Source organism: Corvus moneduloides, chromosome 11, assembly GCF_009650955.1.
Source record: "Corvus moneduloides isolate bCorMon1 chromosome 11, bCorMon1.pri, whole genome shotgun sequence".
NCBI classification, from domain to species: Eukaryota; Metazoa; Chordata; class Aves; order Passeriformes; family Corvidae; genus Corvus; species Corvus moneduloides.
In genome coordinates, this window is record NC_045486.1 from 3,133,398 (window position 1) to 3,156,399 (window position 23,002).

The window sequence follows — 23,002 nt, forward strand, 5'->3', positions numbered from 1 at the left end:
CTACGAACAAGCCATGAAATGAAACTAAAAAAACCACATTTCCATGTGGGTGAAAAGCAAAGAAATATCAGGTTTGAACTGCCAGGTGGGATTTCATCTCTTCTTCTCTTAAATTCAATTTATTTTCAACGAGTGTCCTTTTTACTGGGTTCTTGCTCATTTTAGTGACATTTACTCACCGATCACCCTCAGCTCAGCATTGGCATAAATTGCGTCATATTTATTTTCTGCCACGCACTGATAGAGGCCAGAGTCTGACAGATTCAGCATGGGGATGAGGAGAGTCCCATTTTCTATTTGAATTCTTTCCTGATAAGAGGAAAACAAGGAAAACATTGGCAGAGCTGATGAGTGAACAAAGAAAAGGTTTTTTAGCATCACACTGGCACACCTGATCACAATTCAGAAGCAGAAATGTTATTTTCTTGGGAGCAATGAGGATGGATACATCAGAAATAGGATGTGCACCTCACTGTGTGGTGGTGGTGGTTGTATTTTCAGCCCTCTGAGCTCTTCCAGCTTTTCAGGAAATCCAGGCACATGTCGCAGTAGTGGCTCTGGGCAGGTTTGTCCAGGTTTTCCAGGTGTTTCCCTGCACTGCTGAGCTGGGAATCTGTGGTTATCCTTCACCATGAAGGTGGCACAGAAGGAGCTACCTGTAGGGATGCTCCACACTGGGAGCCTGGGGCATCTTCCACCTGGATCCTGAGAAGCAGCACCTCATCCCTGGCTGGTGAAACATCATTCCATCATCCCATCAGATAAATGTGATCAGAAAAGCTCCACAGGAGACAGAGGTGCTCCAATAACAGGAACCTTTCGAACAGCATCGCAGCAAGAGTTGCAGAAAAATGAGCCACTGGAAAAGCTCCACTGAAAGCCAACACTTAAATTCCAATTGGAAAGCCCCAGGCAGCTGCTCAGACACAGGGAGAGCATTCTCCTCCAGGCTTGGATTTCTACACTCACCAACTTTCTTCAGCTATCCTGCTGAAGCAGGGGAAGCTGCACAGTGGGTATATTTGGACCAGAGCTTGGAATCTGGTGTATTGAAAGAAGTTTTACTTGCTCTGTTTCAGGAAACAGAAAAAAGCCTTTTTCATGCTGCAATCGTAACTTAAAGCTAAATATCTTGTGATTTTACAATTACTACTCTCTGGAGACAATAATAGCTGCACTGCAAAGTGTAGCACTGAGGAGGAGAAAAAAAAGCGTTCCTCAAAGATGAGTTTGGAAGATACCCACAGGGAATATAAATCCTGTCACCAAGTGCAAGCCTGAACAGCAGATACCACTGGTAGGATGCTGCTGCTCATTCAGTCTGGCTCTCCTGCCTCTGGAGCAGGAATTGAAGAGTTTGGAGCACATTGTTAGGGGATGCACTCCAACGTTTGATGAACAGCCGCAAGTGTCTCAAATGTATTTGTGAAGCGCTAAACATCTTGAACATCTGTCATAAAATCCCAGAAAGGTTTGGGTTGGAGGGATCTTAAAGTTCATCCCATCCCACCTCTGCCATGGTCAGGGACACCTTCCACTGTCCCAGGCTGCTCCAAGCCCTGTCCAATCTGGCCTTGGACACTGCCAGGGATCCAGGGGCAGCCATAGCTGCTCTGGGCACCCTGTGCCAGGGCCTCCCAACCTTCACAGGGAACAATTCCTTTCCAGTATCCCATCTAGCTCTGCCCCTGTCAGTTTGAAGCCATTCCCCTTGTCCTGTCACTCCAGGGCCTTGTAAATAGTCTCTCTCCATCTTTCTTTCGAGCACAGGAAGGCCACAATGAGGTCACCCCAGAGCTTCTCCTCTCCAGGCTGAACAATCCCAGCTCTCCCAGCCTTTCCTCCCTCTCCATCCCTCTGCTCATCCTGGTGCCTCCTCTGGGCTCTCTCCAGCAGCTCCAGGTTCTCCCTGTGCTGGGCCCCAGGGCTGGGGCAGCTCTGCAGGTGGGGTCTCACCTGAGCACAGGGGTGCAGGGGCAGAATCCCCCCTTTCCTGCTGGGATCAGCCCAGGGCATGGGTGGTTCTGAGGGCTGTCACCCACAGCTGGGACACGTTTTCCAACACCCCAGCTTTTCTTTGGAGGTCTCCCAATCACAATGACCCAGCCCAAGCTTGTTTAGCTTGGAAACGTAATGAGAGCACAGCCTGGGGCTGCATGGCTGGTGTGTGGCAAACTAATTAACAACATTACTTAGCCACTGATAATTTTTTTCGAGGCTTTCACTACAGATATCTTTTGCATACTTAGTTTTACCTCCAGGCTGTTTGCTATCCTCTCAATGCATTCTATTTTTACAAACATCCTTTGAATACAAAACCCCTCTCTGAAGTGAGGCTCGTGTTCCATACTTGTCCCAAATTCCCCACCGTTCTCTGCCAGCTCTTTTGAGCTGTCCAGACAAAGGGAAGAATAAAGCACGCCGTGTACACGAGCAGGAATAATGCTGGGATGACCAGCCAGGTGGTCAGGCAGAGAGGTTTGACAAAGAGAAGACAATCAGAATCGGCCCCAGGGTGAAAAGCATCTGGATGTTATTCTTCCTGGGAGAATTCCGACACGCAGGGTGTTGCGACAAACTGAATACTTTATTACATCTCCCTTGTACTTTCCCCTCCAAAGTGTCCATTCTGTCCATTGAGCAATAGCATCCAGCATTTTGTTGCCTGAAGAACTGCAGTTACAGCACACTGTAAGTGCTGTGAAAATGCTGGTTGAAAATGTGTCTGTCGAGCATTTCATTCCTCTTTATTGAAACGGTGCAAGTGGAGAGTGACAGACTTTAAATATTGCTGCCTTCAGAGTGAGAGAAACAAGATAATCTTGCTCAGAAAGAGGTGACAATGCGTGCAATGAGCAGGTTCAGAAAAACTGCAATCCAGATAAATTCTGGCTGTTTTGTCCAGATGCAGGTTGGGTCTGTTTAGGACTGATCCAGCAGAAAATTACAGGGAAGATTGGACCCCACTCCAACTTCTTTAAATAAATACAACTAAATCAAATAAATGCTGGTTCTGCAGCCCAGCAGGTGCTAACTTAGCCCATATGTTTTGGAAATTCTCCTGTATGTGCTCTTGCTAGACAGGAATGAATCACAGTATTATTTTTTTCCATCCAAGTGCAAATGCCTTGAGGATGAACCATCGTGTGCCCCAGAGAGGCTGGATGGAGGCTTGATTAAAAAATAATGGAAAAACTTGGCCTCAGCAGAATGCAAAGAGTCTCTTGTCATGCCTTCTCCATGAGGGTGCCAACAACTGGAGGCTGGAGGATGGATGTGCCAGAGCTTGGCAACCACAGGAATGCAGGGATTGTGCCTGGAAGCTGGGTTCTCAAAGACCTGGCTGGTGAAGGCTCTGCTCGTGGTTCTCAAGCGTTTAAGCTCCAAACTTCCCCTCTCCTCCCGCACTCCTACTTCCCTTTCCACTTGGTCATTCAAGTGACATTTTGCACTTATCCTTCTTTTCCTTATACCTTTCCATGGCTTTCCTCGGTCTATTCTCCCTCTGCAAAGCACAGAAATCATCCAGCTCAAAATCAGCTGATTTTCAGAGCTGACTGATTAATTAAGGTAAAAGGTTAACTCAGTAGGAGAGCAGCCACTCTGCACGAGACCAAAGGCCCACCCAGCTACTGATTAAGAACAGAAACAGAAGAAAAGTGCAATTCAACGCTGATCATTTTGCAATTCCAGCTCTGGAATCCTCTTCCAGTCCTTTGGCATCCTACCAGTTCCCCAAACTGCAGATTATATCTACAAATGCATTTGGTGTTTCTTTCACCAAATAGAACTCATATTTTTAAGCCCTTCTATACCTACAGCCATGTCTTGAAGCAATTAAATATTTCACATGAAGAAATTGGTGTTTCTCTCTCTCTAAACTGCAATTTCATACATTTCCAGTAAAGACAAAGGCCAAAAACTGAGGCTCTGTGTTGCAAAGAGTTTGCGGTATTATGTTTATTTTGATATATGAACCTTTACCTATTTTTTCTTGAAACTAATGTACTGTGAATTGAATTTTATGACTAAATCATGAAAAAAAAATATGAGTGAATAATCAAAGAAGACAACAGGAATCTTACCTCTGACACGAGGGGCTGGCCATTTTTTAACCAGCTGTAGGAAGGGCTTGGTTTTCCTCTTGCCTTACATTCCCAAAATAAACTGTCATAGAGAGACAGAAAGGCATTTTGGATTTTTTTATCCCATTCAGGGGGTGCTGAAAAGAATATGCAAAGCATTTTAAGCAAGAGAAAAGCGATTTTGCTTGAGGTATGCTGCCATTAATTAATGAACTGAGCAGGGCTAATTAATATCTGTTCAACACATTTTTATTATGCTGCAAGTGAATTCTGTACAACAATTTCCTGGCATTAAGCTTCAGGACAAGCTTGGGAAAATAGAAATCAAGTGGTTAGTGGGTAGGCAGTTTGGTTAAGATTTTATCCATTTTTATGGCCAAAATGTGCAGGAACAGTGATTTTAGGTGCCTGAAATTCAGGATATGCTTGATAAGCACCAGGACCCCTAATTTCTGCAAAGCCTTTCTCTAAAGAAATTCAGTGAGGTGTAAAAGCAGAACTTGCAGGAATCACACAGGAGCTCTGTAGACAACTGAGACTCAAGGACTGAGCTGAGCAGGGATTCTCCTGGGGAAGGCTGACATTGAGAACAGTTGTCAGGACGGAGGTGAAGGTGAGACCTGGGGAGAATAAGTAACACCTCATTCCATGGGCAGGGACACCTCCCACTGTCCCAGGCTGCTCCAAGCCCCAGTGTCCAGCCTGGCCTTGGACACTGCCAGGGATCCAGGGGCAGCCCCAGCTGCTCTGGGACTTCCATTCCAGGGCCTCCCCACCCTCACAGGGAAGAATTCCTTCCCAATATCCCATCCATCCCTGCCCTGTGGCAGTGGGAAGCCATTCCCTCTGTCCTGTCCCTCCATGCCTTATCCAAAGTCCCTCTCCAGTTCCCCTGGAGCCCCTTTAGGTGCTCTAAGATCCTATAAGGACGGAGTTCACCCTGCTTAAAAATGCTTCTAATTACATGTAATTTTTACTGCTCTCAGAGCCTGAAGCATGGGCTGGAGGGATCACACACAAAGCAGTGTCCAGGAAAGAGTCCCTGCTTCTTGGAGACAACCTTCCTCCAGAGAAAAACCCCCAGAGAACAGAAAAGGAGCAAGAGGAAATCAATTACAGAGATAATTTACCAGCACACTACTAATATGGCAAAAAAACCTCATGCCAAGGCTTCATGAGTGCTGTTTATACGTTTCACTATGAGCTGCTATTAATTAATGTACAAAGCACAGTTAATAAGCACATTGTTTTAGATTGAATTAACTGATCATAATTTTATAATTGCCTGTGCTGTTATCAATCACGTCCAGGTAATCTACTGAACTTAATTTTAATGGAACTGCTTGATTGACGTGGTGAAAAAAATTAGTGTGCAATGAGAGCAACAACTACCCCCTGAAAGCAAGGAAATAATGAAATATTTAAACTAGCAGCAGACTGTTCTTTTCCTGGCATATATCTTGATATTAGCCATGGCTGCAGGAGCCTGGTAGCTTATCAGCAAAGCCTGCATCTCTTCATTAGAAGAGATTTACTTAAATAAAAAAAAAGGAAAATACTTGCCAGAGTCTTCTCAACAGATGTTAACTGGAGGCTCAGTCTCGCTTGCTGTGATTTTTTTCCCCTCACTGTTATGTTTCCTTTTTTTCTTTTTGGCTTTCTCCTTTGAAAGATTTATGAGCTAGAGAAAAGATCTCTCCTCTTATTCCTGTCAAAATATGTTGCTTTCCCTGGGTGTTAACAATTGGACTACAGAGATGTAATTCACCCTGGCTATGAGGGACCATCCTCTGTGACCGGGACTGCAGGAAATTAATGTACATGGGAAGGGAAAAGGAAAGGGAGAAGAGCTTCCCAGATTATTCTCCACTTTTAGCCAGGCTGGAAGGAGAGGGAGGAATGGATGAGTTTCCCCTGCTTTGTCCTCATCTGTTTGTGGGACAACAGAGCTCAGCTCAAAGAGGAGGTGAAATCACCTTCACTGCCATGAACTGAATCCTTCCCTGCTCTGCATCTGCTGCTGCACCCTGACTCCCTCGCTGCCTTTAATATTTCACAGAAATGTACTCCCTCTCTGCCTTGTATTAACCTTTCCAACTTCCCACATTTCCTATCCGAGCTTTGACGCAAAATATCTTCATTTGCTGAGGCTGTAATTCACTGAAGGTCACTGAGAGCCCCCAATCAGTTCTTAATCAGCTTAACCTGACCTGCACTTTCTACCTCCAGCAAGGGGCTAAGAGACTTCATCAGCAAAACACAACGGAACACCATCCTGTTCCACACTACAAATCAAAATTCAATTAATCTGCTTACCATAGACAAATAATTGACCTCTTGCAATGTTTATTCCTCGAGTGTTTCCTGCGATGCACTCGTAGGAGCCTTCGTCTTCCTGCTGAACGTTGGGGATTTCAAGAACTCCTCTGGCCCTGCTGTGTTGGATTTTCTTTGCCAAGGAGTTTCCATCAGACCTCTTCCAGCTAATACTTGGGACAGGACTAAAGAATTGTATTTATTAGAGAAAAAGAGAGAGCATTGGTTACAGCAGCAGAAAAAGAATGTAAAATCCTTTTTTGAGAGTAGCAATTTTTTAAAAAGAAATAATTTCTAAGCATGACATACAGAGGTTCATATAAGACTGAGATTTTATAACATGTCCAATTTATTCAGGGGCACAGGTCCAAAGTGGGATGAAATCCTCAGTCAATTCTATGATTTTTCCTTAGGCCAATTTGTATTTTCCCCTTAGTAACTCTTACTTGGGGCTCAAACCTGCTTTTAAACCCTGTGACACTGAAAGAACAACTTTGCAAGTCCAAAGAAACACCACAGAAGTCCTGAATTATTGACTGATTCTTCCAGTAAACAAATTCCCTCTAGCACTAAAGGTATTTTCACATGCCAAAATAGGAAATACTGGCCAAGATTTCAAAAGATCTAAAAATACCAATAAATCTAAATATAAAAACCGGGAGCCAAGGTAGAGGAGAAACTGAGAATTGAGTGAGGAAAGAACAAAATATTGAGGCTGGAAAGAGATAGGGACAAAAAGGAATATTTCTTTTTTCATGTTTCTGAAGTTTTCTATCATTTTCATTTATATTTGGATTAATGTATCCCATACAACAAAAAGTAGTGAAGTGTGAAGGCAGCTATAAATACATCTTGGATTTCTGGTAATATCACAAACCATAGGATCCTCTCTTTCATGATCTATTATGTCACCAAAACACTTTGAAATACTAATAGTCTTGGATTTCACAGTTGTTTGCTCTATCTGCAAACTGAACTAAGTTGCTTTTTCTAACAAATTCAGGTTTGAGCTTTTTACAGAGGCTTTGGCTAAATGCTGACTTCTTTTCCATTGGAAGTACCATCAACAGCAATTGAAAACACAACTTTCACGGAAATTAAAAGTCCTTGTTTCCAGTCTCCAAGGTCTCTGCCTGCAGTGCTGACTTACAAAGGATTTATTCCTTTTTAGCACAGACTGTAACTGCTCACACCTTAAATTATTTAAGTTCGAGTCCTTGTTGATTGAACAATGAAATCAAGTCACAAATACAGTTTGGATTAATTTCTTAATAATTCAGGAAGTTTGGGCCTGATTTCTGCATTTTGAGTCTGTGTAATGCGCTACAATTTTCCTCTAAGCAAGTAGAACCAGGATTTGGGAAAATGTGAGTTCTCTGAACAATTTCCTACAAACAGGAGTGCCTGGGATGTGTCAGATATTGGAAACCAGTGAAAGAGCTGCAAAGAACAGCAGAGATTTTATTCTGCTTTTCCCCATTTTGGTTCCAGTTGTAAAAATTCCAGATCTTTCTGAACAACAGCCGCTGTCACCACCACCTTTATTAACTGTCCTCTACAATGAGACCAAAAGCTATTTCAGATGTTGTTTAATACCATTCCTTCCCAGGAAATTTATAAGGGTTTGTTTTTCCTGAGTGAATTGTTAAAAGGTGCTGTCTCCTCCAGAAATCTTGGCATAGAATCACAGGATCATTCAGGTTGGAAAAGACCTCCAAGATCATCAAGCCCAACCTTCCACCAACACCTCCATGCTCACTAAACCATATCAGGAGGTGCCACATCTACTTGTGCTTTGAAGCCTTCCAGGGCTGGTGACTCCACCGCTTCCCTGGGCAGCCCTTCCCAATGTTTATCCACTTTTCCAATGAACCATTTTTTCCTAAAATCCAATCCAAACCACTCCTGGTGCAGTTTGAAGCTGTTGTCCTGTTGCTGGTGGCCTGGGAGAAGAGCCCATCCCCACCCAGCTCAAGCTCCTTTCAGGCGTTTGGAGAGAGCAACGAGGCCTACCTCGAGTCTTCTCTCCTCCAGACTAATCCTGCACGACAGCATTCCTGCAGGATTTCTCCACAGCAAGGTAGTTTCAGTTCTTTAGGAAGCCAGCCACTTTGAGGTGTTTCAAAGGAGCACAGCTCCAGTGCAGACCGAGTCTGGCTCATGAGTGCCATGCTGCAGGCAGGAAAACAGCCAGGGGAGCTTCCCAGCCTGGTGTTGGATTGATCCACATGAAGGAGAGCACGGCTGGCTTTGCAAATCCTCCTGCATATTAAATACTGGGTGAGCAGCGACTGTGGAGCAGCAGCCTGCAGAATGCCAGGAGCATTGAACTACTTGCTTTAAAGGCATCTCTTCTGGATTTAATTTTATCTTTTTTTGATGTAACAAAGAGATTAAAGGGAACTAACAGCCGTATGGGAGAAGAAAACAATAATTAGATGCATTCTGCCACCTGAAAGAGCTTCATCTCCATACTTTTTATTGTCTCAGCCATTTGTTTTCTCTCAGCACCGACTATTCATGAATGAGGGATTTCTGTGCTGACACCAAGGCCAGAGGCAGTGCTTGGTGGGAAAAGGCCCCTTCTGTCAACTTGGCAAGTCAGCTTTGCCAAGGTTGGAGCTGAAGGCGCTCCCCCGTTCTCCTTCTCCACACCACAGACTAATAATGACATCCTTGGGGATGTTTCAAGGCAAGCTCTGCTCATTTTTGGCCAAACATGAGGCTGTTTCAAGCTCACTCCTGGTGTCAGCCGAGAGCTCACTCCTGGTGTCAGCCGAGCAGGACAGAGAAACCTTGGAGTCCATCAGCTTCGCTGTGTTTGAAGACAATAAATAGTTAACAGCGCTTTGTTCTCCTGCCAGGGAGCCTTGATTTTATCAGGAGGAGGAATTCCTTTGTCAGGACAGCAGCTCCACCTGAGCTGCAGGTAAAGGAGCAGAAACTGGGAGGATCCATAGCTCAGCCAATTCCATGGGAAGGACCTTCCTAGAGAATATCTGCATTTCTTCATTGATACCTCATTTATAGAATTCCCAGCCCCTTCAGTCACTGTATTTTCCAGAAAACAGGGGTTTGGGTTGGTTTCACCTTTTTCTGCTGCTAGTTGACATCTTGATAACCAAATCTCTTAACAGTAACTCTCACTTGGGCCATGTGAGAGTTAAGTTTAACCTTTCAAGGTTAAAAAAAACCCAAAACCAGTTTGATTAAATTGGATTTTGGAACAAATCATCTATTTAGAAATTGATGTTTTAAGGAGTGTCCTTGAGGTGTAGGTAAATATATAGAAAACCTGGTCCAATAAATATGGCCTTGTGAATTTTTGTGGAATTATTTTGCATGTTCATATTCCTTGGAAAATCAGGATTTGACATTGCTCCACAGACCAGTGCCTGCCCATGTAGGTTTGCAGTGGCCCTGCCCCTCATGGGTCTTTCTGTCACTTAGTCCCTCCGAACAACCAGATTAAAACCATTACTGCTTGGGCCTAAAAGTTTTGGAATACATAAAGAAACAATGAGCGCACTTCCCAAATTTATTACACTTCATAGACAAAGTCTGGCTTTCTCCTGAGTAAATAAGAAAACAGTGCATAAATATGAGAGTGTCTTAGTACATAAATCTGCAGTTTATTTGAAACCTTCAGAGCATCCAGGAGCACTAATTTAATTTATATTCTACCATACAGGCGGCAGAATCACAAAACCATAAGTTACTAACTGGGAAAGAAAAGGAGATGGAAAATATTTTGTGGTTGGTGACAAGTTCTTGTCACAGCAAACGTGAAATTAATTTGTCTGCAGAATTAGAACCCACACCAGGAGGGAGGCTTCACCTTCTTCAGCAAAGATGATGCATTGGGACCATGCCTCATCTTTTGTCCTGTGCATCTGGGGGCCCTTCAAAGGGAAATTCAATCTGCATTTGGGGTAATGAAGCCTGTGGTTCGTTAGACAAATGAGCCTGAGCTGAGCTTTGAAAGCTGCATCACTGCTGACACCAGGAAGAATTAGGATCCGAGGGGCAGCATAATTGAAGCATTTAATTTTGGATCCTCCTGATGGATTACCTGAAAACAGTGGTTTTCTGCAAGGTGCTGAGTCTTGCTCTCCTGTAGGCACCACCTGAACTGTGTGAGAGGGGATCTGCTCACCCCTGAAAGAACAAATCCTCAGGCCTTGGTTTGATCAGGGATGGGGGCCGAAAACTTCACCTGTAGTGCCACAGGTCATTCCCATCTCTATGATTCAGAATCCCGTAATCGACCCTTTTAAAGCCTCCCACACAAACAACTTGAGAATATACCAGAGGTGAAGCCTGGGATTCTTATGTAAATTTAGTAAAAATAGTTATTTGGAGCCCCCTTGGAACTGTGTGATTATCTACTTATTCCAAGTGCTGCGAGAAAAACCCCTTCCATTAATACATTGAGAGGAATAGGTGGGATCTTCCCATGAAAAACAAATATTCTGGGGTGAAAGAAATCTTGTTTTATATTATTCACATATGCTTTGTACAACCTCAGCTGGCAACAGCCCATCTACAGGGATTCTGAACTGATTATTTCCCTTTCTTTGAGAAGGGAATGAAGAAAAATATAAACCACAGACACAGTTTAATAAATATGTGCACCATACATGGAAACTACTTTGCTTATTTTTGTTCCAGGGACTACTCTTATTTGTGCAACAGAAAAAGAAAAAAGTTATTTTGAGACAAATCTGCAGAAAGCAGCAGCACAGTATAACTCAACTGAACATAATTCTTCCCCCTGAAAGACAAGGAACAATAATTTGGATATATGGCATGATTAATAGAGCTTGATCCAAACCGGGACTTTTAATACTGGCATAATATTAAACACTGTCATCGTAATGAATATTGGTGCAGAACACAAAGTCTCATCTCTTCTATTAAACTGCCACGGGCTGCAGGATTTGAAATAGTGGAGCCACTATTTCATATTTCAGATTTCCCTCCTTTAAAGGATTAAGTATAAGGTGCAGTTTTTTGTTTAGACTCATCAGAGAGCTGCACTTTTTCTTATTTCCATTGCAGCGAGCACTTATTTCCTTTCCGAAATCTTCTCTAATATTTGTGGTGTCTGCTCTACGAAATAAGGTTCAAAGTCAAGGACTGGCCTGAGTTCCTTTGTCCATTTGGGATCCATCCCTCCTAACCCTCTTTCCAGGGATAAATTCTGCCATTTGCAACCCTTTATTTTCCTCAAAACAAGAAGAATTTCTGGGGCTAGTAGATGATTTGTAAAAATCCTTAGTGATATTTTGATGTGAAATGCAAAAAGAGCTTTGCAACAGAGCTATGTGGAATGTACCTACCCCAGGGTGTCCCACAGGAGCACATTTTGGGTGACTTTGAGCTCCCCCATGTGAAAAAAATGCATCTTTAAGACGTTTTAAACTGAGTTTTAAACTCAGCCGTGAGTCGGGCCTCTCACAGCTGCGTTTGAACTGCGGACGTGCAGTTTTTGAGGGAGGCCCAATTGGTGTGATTTGCTGTTCCATACAGAAAAGAGATGCTATTTCTCTAAATACCACAAAACTACTTTCATTTAAGACTTTTGCAGACCAAAACCCCAGCGGGTTGCCTATGATCCGCCTTCGGTGTGAAAGATTTCTGTTATTCACAGTGCCCAGGTAGCAGCAGCCGTGGCATTGTCTGAGCCAGCGGCCTAACAGTGTGAATATAGAAAATTATGGATAATGGGGAAGCAGTTCTGAAATCCAAGTGAGATAATAACCACCAGTGCTTGTGGCAGATCAGAGGTACAGCTCAACGAATGCTGGGCTGAATTGATTTTAACATAAACAGACAATAGCAGGGGCCAGGGTTTTAGTGGAATTTGGGAATCTGGAGGTGCAGGCGGCCACGCTGCTGCATTTAGATGGTTCTGCCTGCAATTGTAAACAGTTGGAGGCAGGAAACTTCCAGCGTTTCACAATGCCACTAATCACCTGCATGCCTTCAGAAAAATGGACTTATCTAATAAGTTAAGAGTGTTTCACCTGCAATGTCTTTCGCTTGCTTTATTCACATCTGAATGCCAGTTCTGAAATAAAGCTTTTCCACTGATGGACATGTTGGTGAGAAGGTGGTTTAATGCTCTGTTTGGAGAGCAAAAACCTGAATGAAACCTGTGCGGTTCTGTACGAGACATTGAACTTAGAGAAATAAAATTTAAGAGGAGAAATTCTGAGAAATTCTCCAGTATCAACACCAAAGAGCCTCTGCTCCCAAACAGCACCTCCAACACGTGGTGCATTCAGCAGCTTGATAGCAGAGAGCGTGTGGAAAATGGATTTTGGCTGGTGGATCCCTGGTATTTAGGCAGGATAACTCCAGGGGAGTATGGCAGCACTGCTGCAGTCCTGCCCATGAGGAAGAAAATCTACATTAAAGCTGCATTAACCCTCTCAGCCATTCCTCAGCACTGCATAGAAGAGCGTCCCTGAGGGATCTCATTATCCTTATGTCCTTCCAGTCCCCTGTTTTCTCCTTGTGATGTTCTTAAAATGGCCAAATCTGTGCATCACACTAACATGACCCATCTTTACCCCTTCCCTAAGATGTCACTGCTTTGTACAGCTCATTTACTGTTTTTTTCTCTGTCATTGCTCAGTGCTTCCCGTGCAACAGATGGAAATAAGAAATGACAACTTGAAATCTAAAGCCTGCATGGAATAACACACAATTAAGGAGGTATTTCAAGAGAAGTAGCTTGACAGTATTTGGAAAAGAAAATCAGCTTTAGCAAGAGTGCTAAAGTCTGGTACTGCTTTTGGGCCAAAAAAGTGTACATACCTTTAATAAAAATTAGCTCTAGTATTAGTTTGTATAAGAATCTCATCTGAAAGGCAAGGCCATTTCAATCTTATTAACTTTTTATTTGCTTTATTTTTCTACTTCCCAGGGTAGGTTCCAGAGGAACATTTGATTAATTTGTGCTGTCTGCAAGTCAGGCTTTTAACCTCTGGGAAAGCTCTAAACACTTCAAAAGCTTACAGCCTTGAAATGGATTGTCAAAGTGAACTTAAACTAAATAGAGGTCAACAATCTAAGGGTTATTTGGGCTTTTCCAGGGAAAACAATGCTCATTGGAAAGACGGGTTTGTGGGCTGGTTACAGTGATTCAGTCCCCCAGCTGCTCCCTGAATGCAGGGCAGCTGCTTGAGCCACCACTGCAGCTGGGAACGGGCACAGCAGCGCAAGAAAACTTGGAAAAATGCAGGAAAATGGATTTTTGGAAGGAAGGGCTGCTGCTGGGTCTTCCCAGGGCTCTTCAGCATTGCTTGGGAGACAGGAGGGTCAGGAGATCCCACATGTTCTTCAAACATATCCTAATTCCCCACATTTGATTCTTAGCAATGAGAGAGTCCAGAGGAGACACAAAGGGGATCAGAGAGATGGAGCAGCTCTGCCAGGAGGAAAGGCTGGGAGAGCTGGGACTGATCAGCCTGGAGAGGAGTAGCTCTGGGGTGACCTCCCCCTGTGGCCTCTCAAATCCTGAATGAGCTACAAGAAAGATGGAGAGAGACTATTTACAAGGGCCTGGAGTGACAGGACAAAGGGGAATGGCTCCAAACTGTAGAAGAATAAGTTTAGATGGGATATTGGGTAGGAATAGTTCCCTGTGAGGGTGGGCAGGCCGTGGCACAGGGTGCCCAGAGCAGCTGGGGCTGCCCCTGGATCCCTGGCAGTGCCCAAGGCCAGGCTGGACATTGGGGCTTGGAGCAGCCTGGGATAGTGGAAGGTGTCCCTGGGCATGGCAGGGGTGGCACTGGATGACCCTTAAGGTTCCTCCCAGCCCAAACCATTCTGGGATTGTGTGATGTCACCCAGGCAGAAAACCATTCCTATTTGGACATCTATCAGGTGTGACTGTGCAGTTACACTGAGTGCTGTCACCTGGGCTCGGGCCTCATCTCTCAAGAAAGAAAATCTTTGTTCCAGTTTTCCCTCCTCTTCCCACATTCCCTCCCTCTGCTTCAAGCTGCACCCAAGTGAGCTTCAGTTACAGCACAGTGTTCTGTCTCATTTCCTTGGGAACACACGACACAGAAGCAATCAAAGTAAAAATATGAGATCCCCAAATCCCATTCTGACCAGAATAATTCCAACGTGCAAACGCAAAAGAAGCAGTGTTAAACCCCACATTTAATAAAAACAAAACTCTTACTTTCCAAGGGCAAAGCACTCCAGTCTGACAGAGGAGCCCTTCGCTGCGTAGGTTGTCTCTGGAAAACGCACCTCAATCTTTGGCTCGTACTCCCCCATCACACCTGTGGAACATCAAACAGCTCGCTCCAGCTGAGCCCCAGGCCTGCCTTGTGCAACAGAATTCCAGGGTGAAAGCAAGGGTGGCATGAATCACTTCAGAGCCTTATGTTCCACCCGTGGCGAGCAGCACATGATGGAGCAGGTTGAACCTCCTGGGTGGAGTTCAACCCTGCGCTGACAATTCTGTGAAATCTCTACATTCCCTGCATTTAGGAGTCAAAGAGCGTGACTTTATACAAGTTTTACATCACAAGTCTGCTGTGCATCAAGGTTTTAGAGACAATTTTGGGTTCACACCTCTTTTTGCCACTAGTCACTCTCGGGATACTGAGTTGATCCTGCGTGCAAGAAAATTAAAAAAGTCCGTGTCCAAACTGCTTGCAAAACACTTAAAAGTTCTTTAAAACATCCAAATGTGAGCTGCAGACTTGAGGAAGGCCAATGTAATTAGATGGAATTATCATATTTGAAAATCTGGCTGAACATCTGATAAATCACAGCTAATCCAGTATTAATTTAGGGCATTTAATTTTGCAGCAGGTTTGGGATGGATTTAGGAAACTAAACTTTTAGCTGAACTTCTTAAATGTCTTTTATGTGTCTCACAGTGAAGCTCATTCCAACAGTAGGGATGAACATAAATCAGGTATTTTCCTGCAGTGTCTTTGCCTGCATCTCACACAGAAAATGAACCAGTTCTTGTTTTATATTTAACGTAATTTGGATAATATTGCACATCCAACTTCCACTGTTGCCTTAGAGGCTGCCAGCGTTGGAGGCAATCCAGAGGCCACCAGAGCGAATGGGAGAAGATAAAGAGACTGATAGAAGGAATCTGAGAAAAGGAATAGAGTGATGAAAAAAAAGAATCAGAAAAGATCTTGAACATTTGCAATCACAGTTTGTGCCAAATTATTAACGCTGGAGCTGAGGAAGTGCAGCTTTGCTTTGTGTGATCTGCTGACGTTATTGAACGGCACAGCCTCGCAGTGAAAGCGTTATTCCACAATGCACAGCTGAGCTTTGTTTGTCCTCCAAATCCAACTCTGCACAGACTTTTGTCACTGACTGTCGCCACTGCTTTGCAAACAGCACGAGTGTATTGAAATTTAGGTGGGCAAGTGCACAAAACAAACTTCGTGTACAGATTTCCAGGTCTGTATTTCTGCCTGTGAGCATTTAATTACAAGTGTTGCCGGGAAGGCATTTGTACATGTGCAGGGGAGTTTCTCACCTCGGCGGCTCAATTTGAAGCAGCTCTCTGGATTTGCTATTTGAGCTATACTTAGATGATAAATTTAGAAAGATTTGTTGGATTTAAACCTCAACACGGGCACAAGGTGGGAAATATTAAAGTGCCACGTAACATTCTCTTGTTGTTCAGTGATACTGAGAACTTTCTTTGCGTGCTCATCTCCTCACCCCCGTCCTGACAGCCCAAACCTCACTGTGGGGTCGTGCCCCGCTGCACAACCTTCACTGGGGGGATTTTCCCTCAGTGGGGACAAATTCCCAACAGCTGCAGAAGGAGCAGCTGGATGTTTTGGGGCAGCCAAGCCCCGCTGTTGACTCACCATCGCCTCGGAGGGTGAGGGCGGTGGGGGGCCCCCACACTCGGCGCTGTGCCGCGGCGCTGCTCACGGCACACGTGTAATTCCCAACATCCCACGGCTCTACCTTGGCCAGGTACAGGTTTCCCGTTGCCTGGGAAACGAAGCGCCGGCTATCTTCCTGAAGATACAAGGTGTTATTGTTGAAGATCCACGTGTAGGACAAGCCTGGAAAACATGAGACACACGTCACGCATCCCTTCCAGGGGAACCCGCTCCCCGGCGGGGCCGGCGCGAAGAACGAGGCAGCTGCAGGGAAAACCACTGGGGATGCACAAACTAGCACAGGCCAGGTAAGCATTGCTCAAGCTTTCAACTCATTTCAAGCCACTTCAGGAGGTCACAGCAGATTCTGTCCCCTGCTACTTCTCATTTTCCTGCTTAGCCTGCTCCTAAGCAGGAACGGCAGCGCTGCGATGGCGTGGGAAAGCTGCTTTAGTAAACAATTTCTGTTTATGGCGCTTTCCCCCCCGAAAATCCAGAGGGCAAATTGCTGCTCAGTGCTGCAGCTCCTTTCCTCACCCTCAGTATGGAAAAATTAAACTGGTAACATGGAGCGTGATCACTGGATTTTCATGGAGGGAGGAGCTGAGCTGCACACAAGTACTTTGGAGATTAGTATTTGATCTCATGGCATGTTTGATAACGAACCTCCCCTTATCTTCCATACTTCTTGCCCTGTTCTCACTTCCTGCCCCGCCTTTTCCCACATGATGCTCCATAATGCAAACCTTCATAATGTAGATCTGGAAGACCAGGCAACTTAAAACTGATTTATTTGGCCAGCCCACCCAGAAAAAACAGATATCCTTGGGAGTTTACCGTTCCCTGCTCTTGGGAGAGACTTTTGGGCCAAGCCTTGGGTGCTGAGGAGCAGATTCAGAGCTGATCCCCCAGTGCGGGGTCAACCAGGGTGTCCTGCCAGTCCCGCTCTGCAGCTGCTCCACACCCAACAGCAGGAGCCGGACTCAAATCCTGTCTTTTACAAGCCACAGTAAATCAGAACTTTCCAAATCTACCAGTTTAGCTCCCCTTAATTAAATGCATAATTCATAAGCCAACAGTGTTCTGCCAACGGCTTCATTTTTACACATTTCCCCCATCAACAACCCCATTCCAAAAAGATTATTTATGTCTCTTCCCCCCCCCCCAGCTCCAGCATGGGAGCAGTATGGTAATAAGTCTGCAAACTCCAGTAGTTTTGTGGAGTTTTATGTTATCAGCTTGCAGCATTTTAGGACTCTCATTAGAAATGATGCATCTCCAGGGAGCAATCAATGACACTTTCTATACTTGGCTAAATCCTGCAACAGGGTCCATTTTACTGCAGATAATGCAAAACTTTCCCGAGGTCTGCAGTAAACCTGGGAGATGCAGCAATTAATTCTCAGTGTAACCCAAGGTGTGTGCAGGTACGTGTGCTCACCCACAAGATTAAAGCCCTACGCTGGCACATTTACCTGCCCATGCACTTTGAGCATCCATTTACAGGGGAAAATCTGGAGATGGAGGGGTTTTCCTACAGAAGAGATCAGAAATGCTCTGTCTTGCAGAGATACACAGACACTTTTCCTGTCTCAGGCACCGGTTTTGCTGACGCACACCGTCTGGGCAAGCAGACCAAAGTGTGCAAAATTCGGATTTCAACTCATTTCTTGAAGGTCTCTAAGCTGCAAGATGGGGAGTCTACAGAAAACGCTGAAGATTTGCGAGGTAAATACTTCGATCTATGTTCAATTAAATGTTGTCAGCATTTCTTTGGAAGAAATACTTTGGATCTGCCGTCTCCCCAGATTTCCCAAAGCACTGAGGGCTGGTACTCCGATGTGCTTTTCCTGCCAGCTGGAATTTTTGCCTTCCTCCTCACCCAGACCTGCACTAAGGCACCTCTGGGCAATAAAACCACTCTGAGTGGTTGAACCTGACATTTGGATGCCCAGATTTCCATGCCAGGATAGTGTATCCAAGAGAATCTGGAAGTAATTTTGAAAATGACTAATAGGGAAAAGCAGTTTGGAAGTTTCCCTGCCAAAGTTCTGGTGGTGGAAATTACAGGGCTGAAGAAAGCCCTGACCCTGTCTAAGGGCAGCCCTGTACCTGCCAACACTCCAAAAGGATTCCCAGGAAGGTTCTTTAAAACATTTTATGGCATGGAACCAAAACCCAGACTCCAGCCCTGGCAGCAGGTGATGCAGCTAAATCTTCTGTGCAGGATGGAATAAAATGAAACAAAACTCTAATAAAGCCAACTTTATGCTACACAGGCATTCCTCAGGAGGTCAATCTGTGAATTAATTAATCACTAAAAGAGAACCAGACCTTTTCTGTCCTGATTTCAGTTCTCAGGGGGTTCCAGCTGACTTCATTTTCTGGAGTTTCTGTGCCTCTCTTCCTCTCTGCTCCCCACCATTGCTTTGGGGACTACTGATGAATTTTCCCATTAATGGGGAACAAGCACAGACCCCTCTTAGTCATATTTAAATCCCTTTTCCCCCAGTATGAGGGATATAAACACTCCCCCTCTCCTAACAGCAGGTTCCTCATCACCCATCCGCAGGCCATCCTTGCCTACAGCCTAATTCAGCTCCACTAAAGTCTGTAGAAACCCTAATTTTAATTGACTTCAGTGGGAGTTGGATGAAATCTCAAGAGAAAGGAGCCAAACTTAGGAGACTGAACTTTTTCTCATGCTTTTAAGGCATAATACCAGCAACCTACTCCCTTACTCAGTATCTTTCCTTGAAAAGTTACTACAGCAACAGGTAATAGAGTAGAAAATCCAATACTGTGTTACAAAACCTTCCATTTTGGGTCACTTGGATTAAATCAGAGGAGCAGATCCACTGATTGAGCCAAAGAAAGGAGAAAAAGCCCCTTGCTCCCACTTTTATGGCAAAGCAGGAGCTATTTCATAGTGCTGCAATATTAGGGTGTGTTTATTTGGGGCCTTTTTAATCCAAGGGAGGTGATTGTGGCGTCAGTGTCCCTTCTCACCCCAGAGACCCCAAAAAACTGGTTAATCCACCTCACCTTCCAGGTGGGAAATTCCTGAGCTTGGCCAGGCTGGAGAGCCTCTCCCAGCCCTGAGAGTTTTCCTTTAGAGCTCACCTGGGAAAGAGGAGGAGCTGATAATCATTCCTGATATACTGATTTGGGGAACTGAACATTTCAGTGCTTCCCTCAGCCCAAGCAAATCCCAATGAATCCTGCTGGATCTGCAGCAGAGCAGCTCCAGCCAGGCTCACGGAGGGGACTCTCCCTCCCTCCCGAGCTGTGGGAAAGCTGGATTAAAGATTCATAGGAGCAGAGAGAAAGGGACTCTCAGCCCACCACTCAGGCACCGAGTTTGATAAAGGGAGAGACACTTCAAACCTTCCCTTTCAGATTGTGCACTTTACCAAGTGCAGCGTTTAATATAAAATGCAGAAACCAAAGGCCCTTTCACAGCATTGCTCATCTCATCCCATCCTCTCCAAAGCCCAGTTTCACCTCCTTTCCCAACCTTCTGCAGGCTGAGGATTGGGGATTTTTACCTCCCAGGCAGGTCCATAGGACTCCTACTTCCTTAGGAGTGTTTTGGGGTTCATTTAGCCTCCCTACAGCAATGTCAGCACAGAGGAAAGCCCAGAGCCTCCATCCCACTCCTGGCCCTGGGCAGCTCTTCCACACAAATAAATGCAAATGCAGAGTGATCCTGCTGCTCCTAACAAGATTAGCAACTTCCTTAAAGCTCTGCAGGGAGCCAGCTCCAAGGAAACAAGCTTTAGATCAGGCTTTGCTTCTAAGAAAATAAATGAACAACAGTCCACCCCACAGTCTTGTGTCAAGTATTACCATTTAGGCAGCAGCTTCTTAAGCACAGGCAGGTCAAGCTTATGTGTAGCTGCAGAAATTAAGGCTTCTTCCAGCCTCCTTCCTCCATGCCTTTCCCTACCTTAGAGCTCTCTATAAACTGCTTTTTTTCACTAGTAAAATATTACCTGTGTTGATTGTACAGGGAAAAAGGGCTGACCTAAAGAACTGAAAGCAGAGCAGGGATCTGGTTCAGGGGAAAAAAATGCAGCTCACCTGGTCCCCCCTGCCCTGCTGAGGGTCTCTAACAAGCAGAGGGATAGCACAGCTGAACTTTATAAGGTGTGGTAATGAGCCTCATAAATAACAACAGAGCCACCTGTGCATAAATGGGTGAGGAGGAGCTGGTTGAGGGAACAGAGGATTTGGAGTTGGTCTGGTAGCCTTGGGCAGCCCTGCCCTTGCTTTAAAAGCTAATTAGAGGCTGTGATTTTGTGTTCATTTACTGTAATTTTTAATGGCTTAATTGATCTAAGAGATAAACTTAGGTGGGTCTTTCTTTCTTTCATGCTCGTGTTTGAAAATCCTGAAAGTCCTAACATCAGTTTACAGCAATATGGAATTCTCTTTTTGTTCTCTGAGGTAGTTTAAAGTTGATGTGAAAGCTGCTGGAGTAGCCTTTTTGTTCATTTGTTTGTTTGCTTGGTGGGGTTGGTTTGTTTGTTCTTGTTTTAAGCTGACTAATGTATTCTTATCCTCTGTTTAAGTGAGTCACTCATTTTTCTTGTACAAAAATAGGTTGGCAATGCTCTCAGTCAAGAAACCAGCATACAAAAAAGAAGCAGCATATCTTTCCTTGTCAAATGCATTGGAAAATCAAACTTAATTCCAATTAAACTTTAAATATTGTAAGTATTTTTGACCATGGATCAACACTTGTGGTGTCTAATAAACAGCTGAATGTCCTGGTGAGCCCCGCAGAGTTTTCCTGCGAGCAGGAGGTTTAACTCCAGTGCTGTGGTGCAGGACCAGATAAACCTGGCAATGTGAGGGGTAGAAAGAGAAGTGAGACACCTCCCTAGAGACCACAGGTGGTAGAAACACTTCTGGAGCTCTCGTTCCATCTTCTGGGTATTATATGGTGGGAATAGAATTAATGAACCCTCCCTGTTTTCCATTCTATTATTTCTATTCCTCTTCTTCAATTGTTATACTGACTTTTACAGGTTGGCAGGAGGTTTTACCCTGTCTTTCCTATTTCAAATTTCCTATATTAATAGCAGCTGCTTCAAACAACTGCTGTACAGAGGGTTCCTGTCTTCCTTCAAGTCATTGCATCACAGGAAAGGCAACTCTTTTGCTGCTGGTAGGGCTTATCTTCCAAATTCCTTGACATCTCTCTAATTCCCAATGCATTTAAAGTGCTTCACAGAACGCTTGTACTGTGAGCTGGAAGCACAGTTAGCCATCCTTCCTCCTGTAGGTGTTGTGAGGTGGACGCAAGGGTTTCAATTAAAAAAACCCAAACAACTAAATATACAATCCTTTCCAACAAAAACAACTTCCCAAGCATCCTGAAATAGTCTGACTTACCACGGCTCACACCATGCACTTCATCCCCCTGTAAGATAATTTTGGATCCTAAACACAGTGTTTAGGGATGACAAAAGGACTCAGGCTCTGCTCTCTGGAGACTTGTTATTTCAGGGAATGGATTTTCCAGGCCTGCTGGTCAGCAGCTCCCAGCCCCAGCTGCAGGAACACTCTGGTAAAGGCTTTGCTCATGGATCCCATTAATCTGGGGGTAACTCACCTGGTAACCATTTATTTGTTCTGAACGTTTTCTTTTCCTCCTTCCTATTTGTCAAATCATAATTTTACCCTACAGCAGGAAGAAAATGGGTAGTTCACTGGCTCTAGGATTAATGTGTTGTCTTTCTGCCTGTCCCACTAATACATTTGAGGAACTCTTTGAAGCTTTCATGCCCTTAAGGACCAGGTTTCGCTTCGTCTCCTTGATTATATCCTCCTCTCATATGGCTGTAAACACCCAGTGAACCGACACTTCCTCTTGGTAGGACTGGAGGCTTTCTATTGATTGATGGGTTTTTCTCCCTCTCTGAAATCCTGTATCCTCTTTCTAGATCACTATTTACCTTCTCCTGGGAGTTTGTCTTATGCCTCTGTTTCTTTAAGAAGAATTGAGGTTTGCTGGGGGCAGGACATGGAAAACTGCAGCTCCTGTGGATGTGCGGTCACTGCTGCCAGAAGCAGGATGTGAGTCATCCAAGAAGAGCTGCTCTTTAAGTCCAGAACAAGATCATTTGGTAACTATTTCATTGATATTTCCTCTTTATTAATAGATATTTGCTTTACTAGGGTAAAATTTTCACCTGGATTCACCGCACCCAGAAAGGAAGATCTCCAAGGTCTTATGGTGAGGAAGCAGCAAGAGGCAAAGGCACCCCCAACTCAATTCCTCAGCAAACTCCTTTTCATTCCCCATCTGAAGCACTGATGATTCCTCAGAACCCTGATGTGGGCAGTCCCCCTTTAATCAGGCAGTTCACCTCTCCAGAAGCCCCTTCCAATTTAAATTATTTTATGACTATTAGGAAGGAATAAAATCGGGGATTCAAGAGCAGAAGCCAAGCCTTCATGACAAATCCAATGTGACTGGTGCAGGATTGAAATGAGAGCATTGCAGCAGCAAGCACTAAAAGAGCCATTCCATGGAGACCTGGAGGAGTTCTGGTGTAGGAAGAATTGCTGAGGGTTGCTCTTCTGCCATTCCATGAGGACCAAGGCCCTGGGATAATCAGAAATGACAGCAGAGAGTCTTGCAGACCTTCATGCTGTTTTTCCTGTGTCCCAAGGAATGGGAGGTTCTACTCCCTC

At 44.5% G+C, this 23,002-nt stretch overlaps 1 protein-coding gene across 4 annotated transcripts in view; it reads right to left on the reverse strand.

Moving 5' to 3' along the window:
- Positions 1–23,002, reverse strand: part of CNTN6 (contactin 6) — a 126,842-nt gene that overhangs the window by 33,845 nt on the left and 69,995 nt on the right. For all 4 annotated transcript variants that reach the window (XM_032120987.1, XM_032120986.1, XM_032120985.1 and 1 more), the window contains 5 exons: positions 16,277–16,480; positions 14,602–14,704; positions 6,402–6,586; positions 4,086–4,222; positions 180–309 (listed from right to left, as the gene is read on the reverse strand). In XM_032120987.1, the coding sequence (XP_031976878.1) occupies positions 180–309; positions 4,086–4,222; positions 6,402–6,586; positions 14,602–14,704; positions 16,277–16,480 (759 nt within the window). The remainder of the gene's footprint in view (positions 1–179; positions 310–4,085; positions 4,223–6,401; positions 6,587–14,601; positions 14,705–16,276; positions 16,481–23,002) is intronic.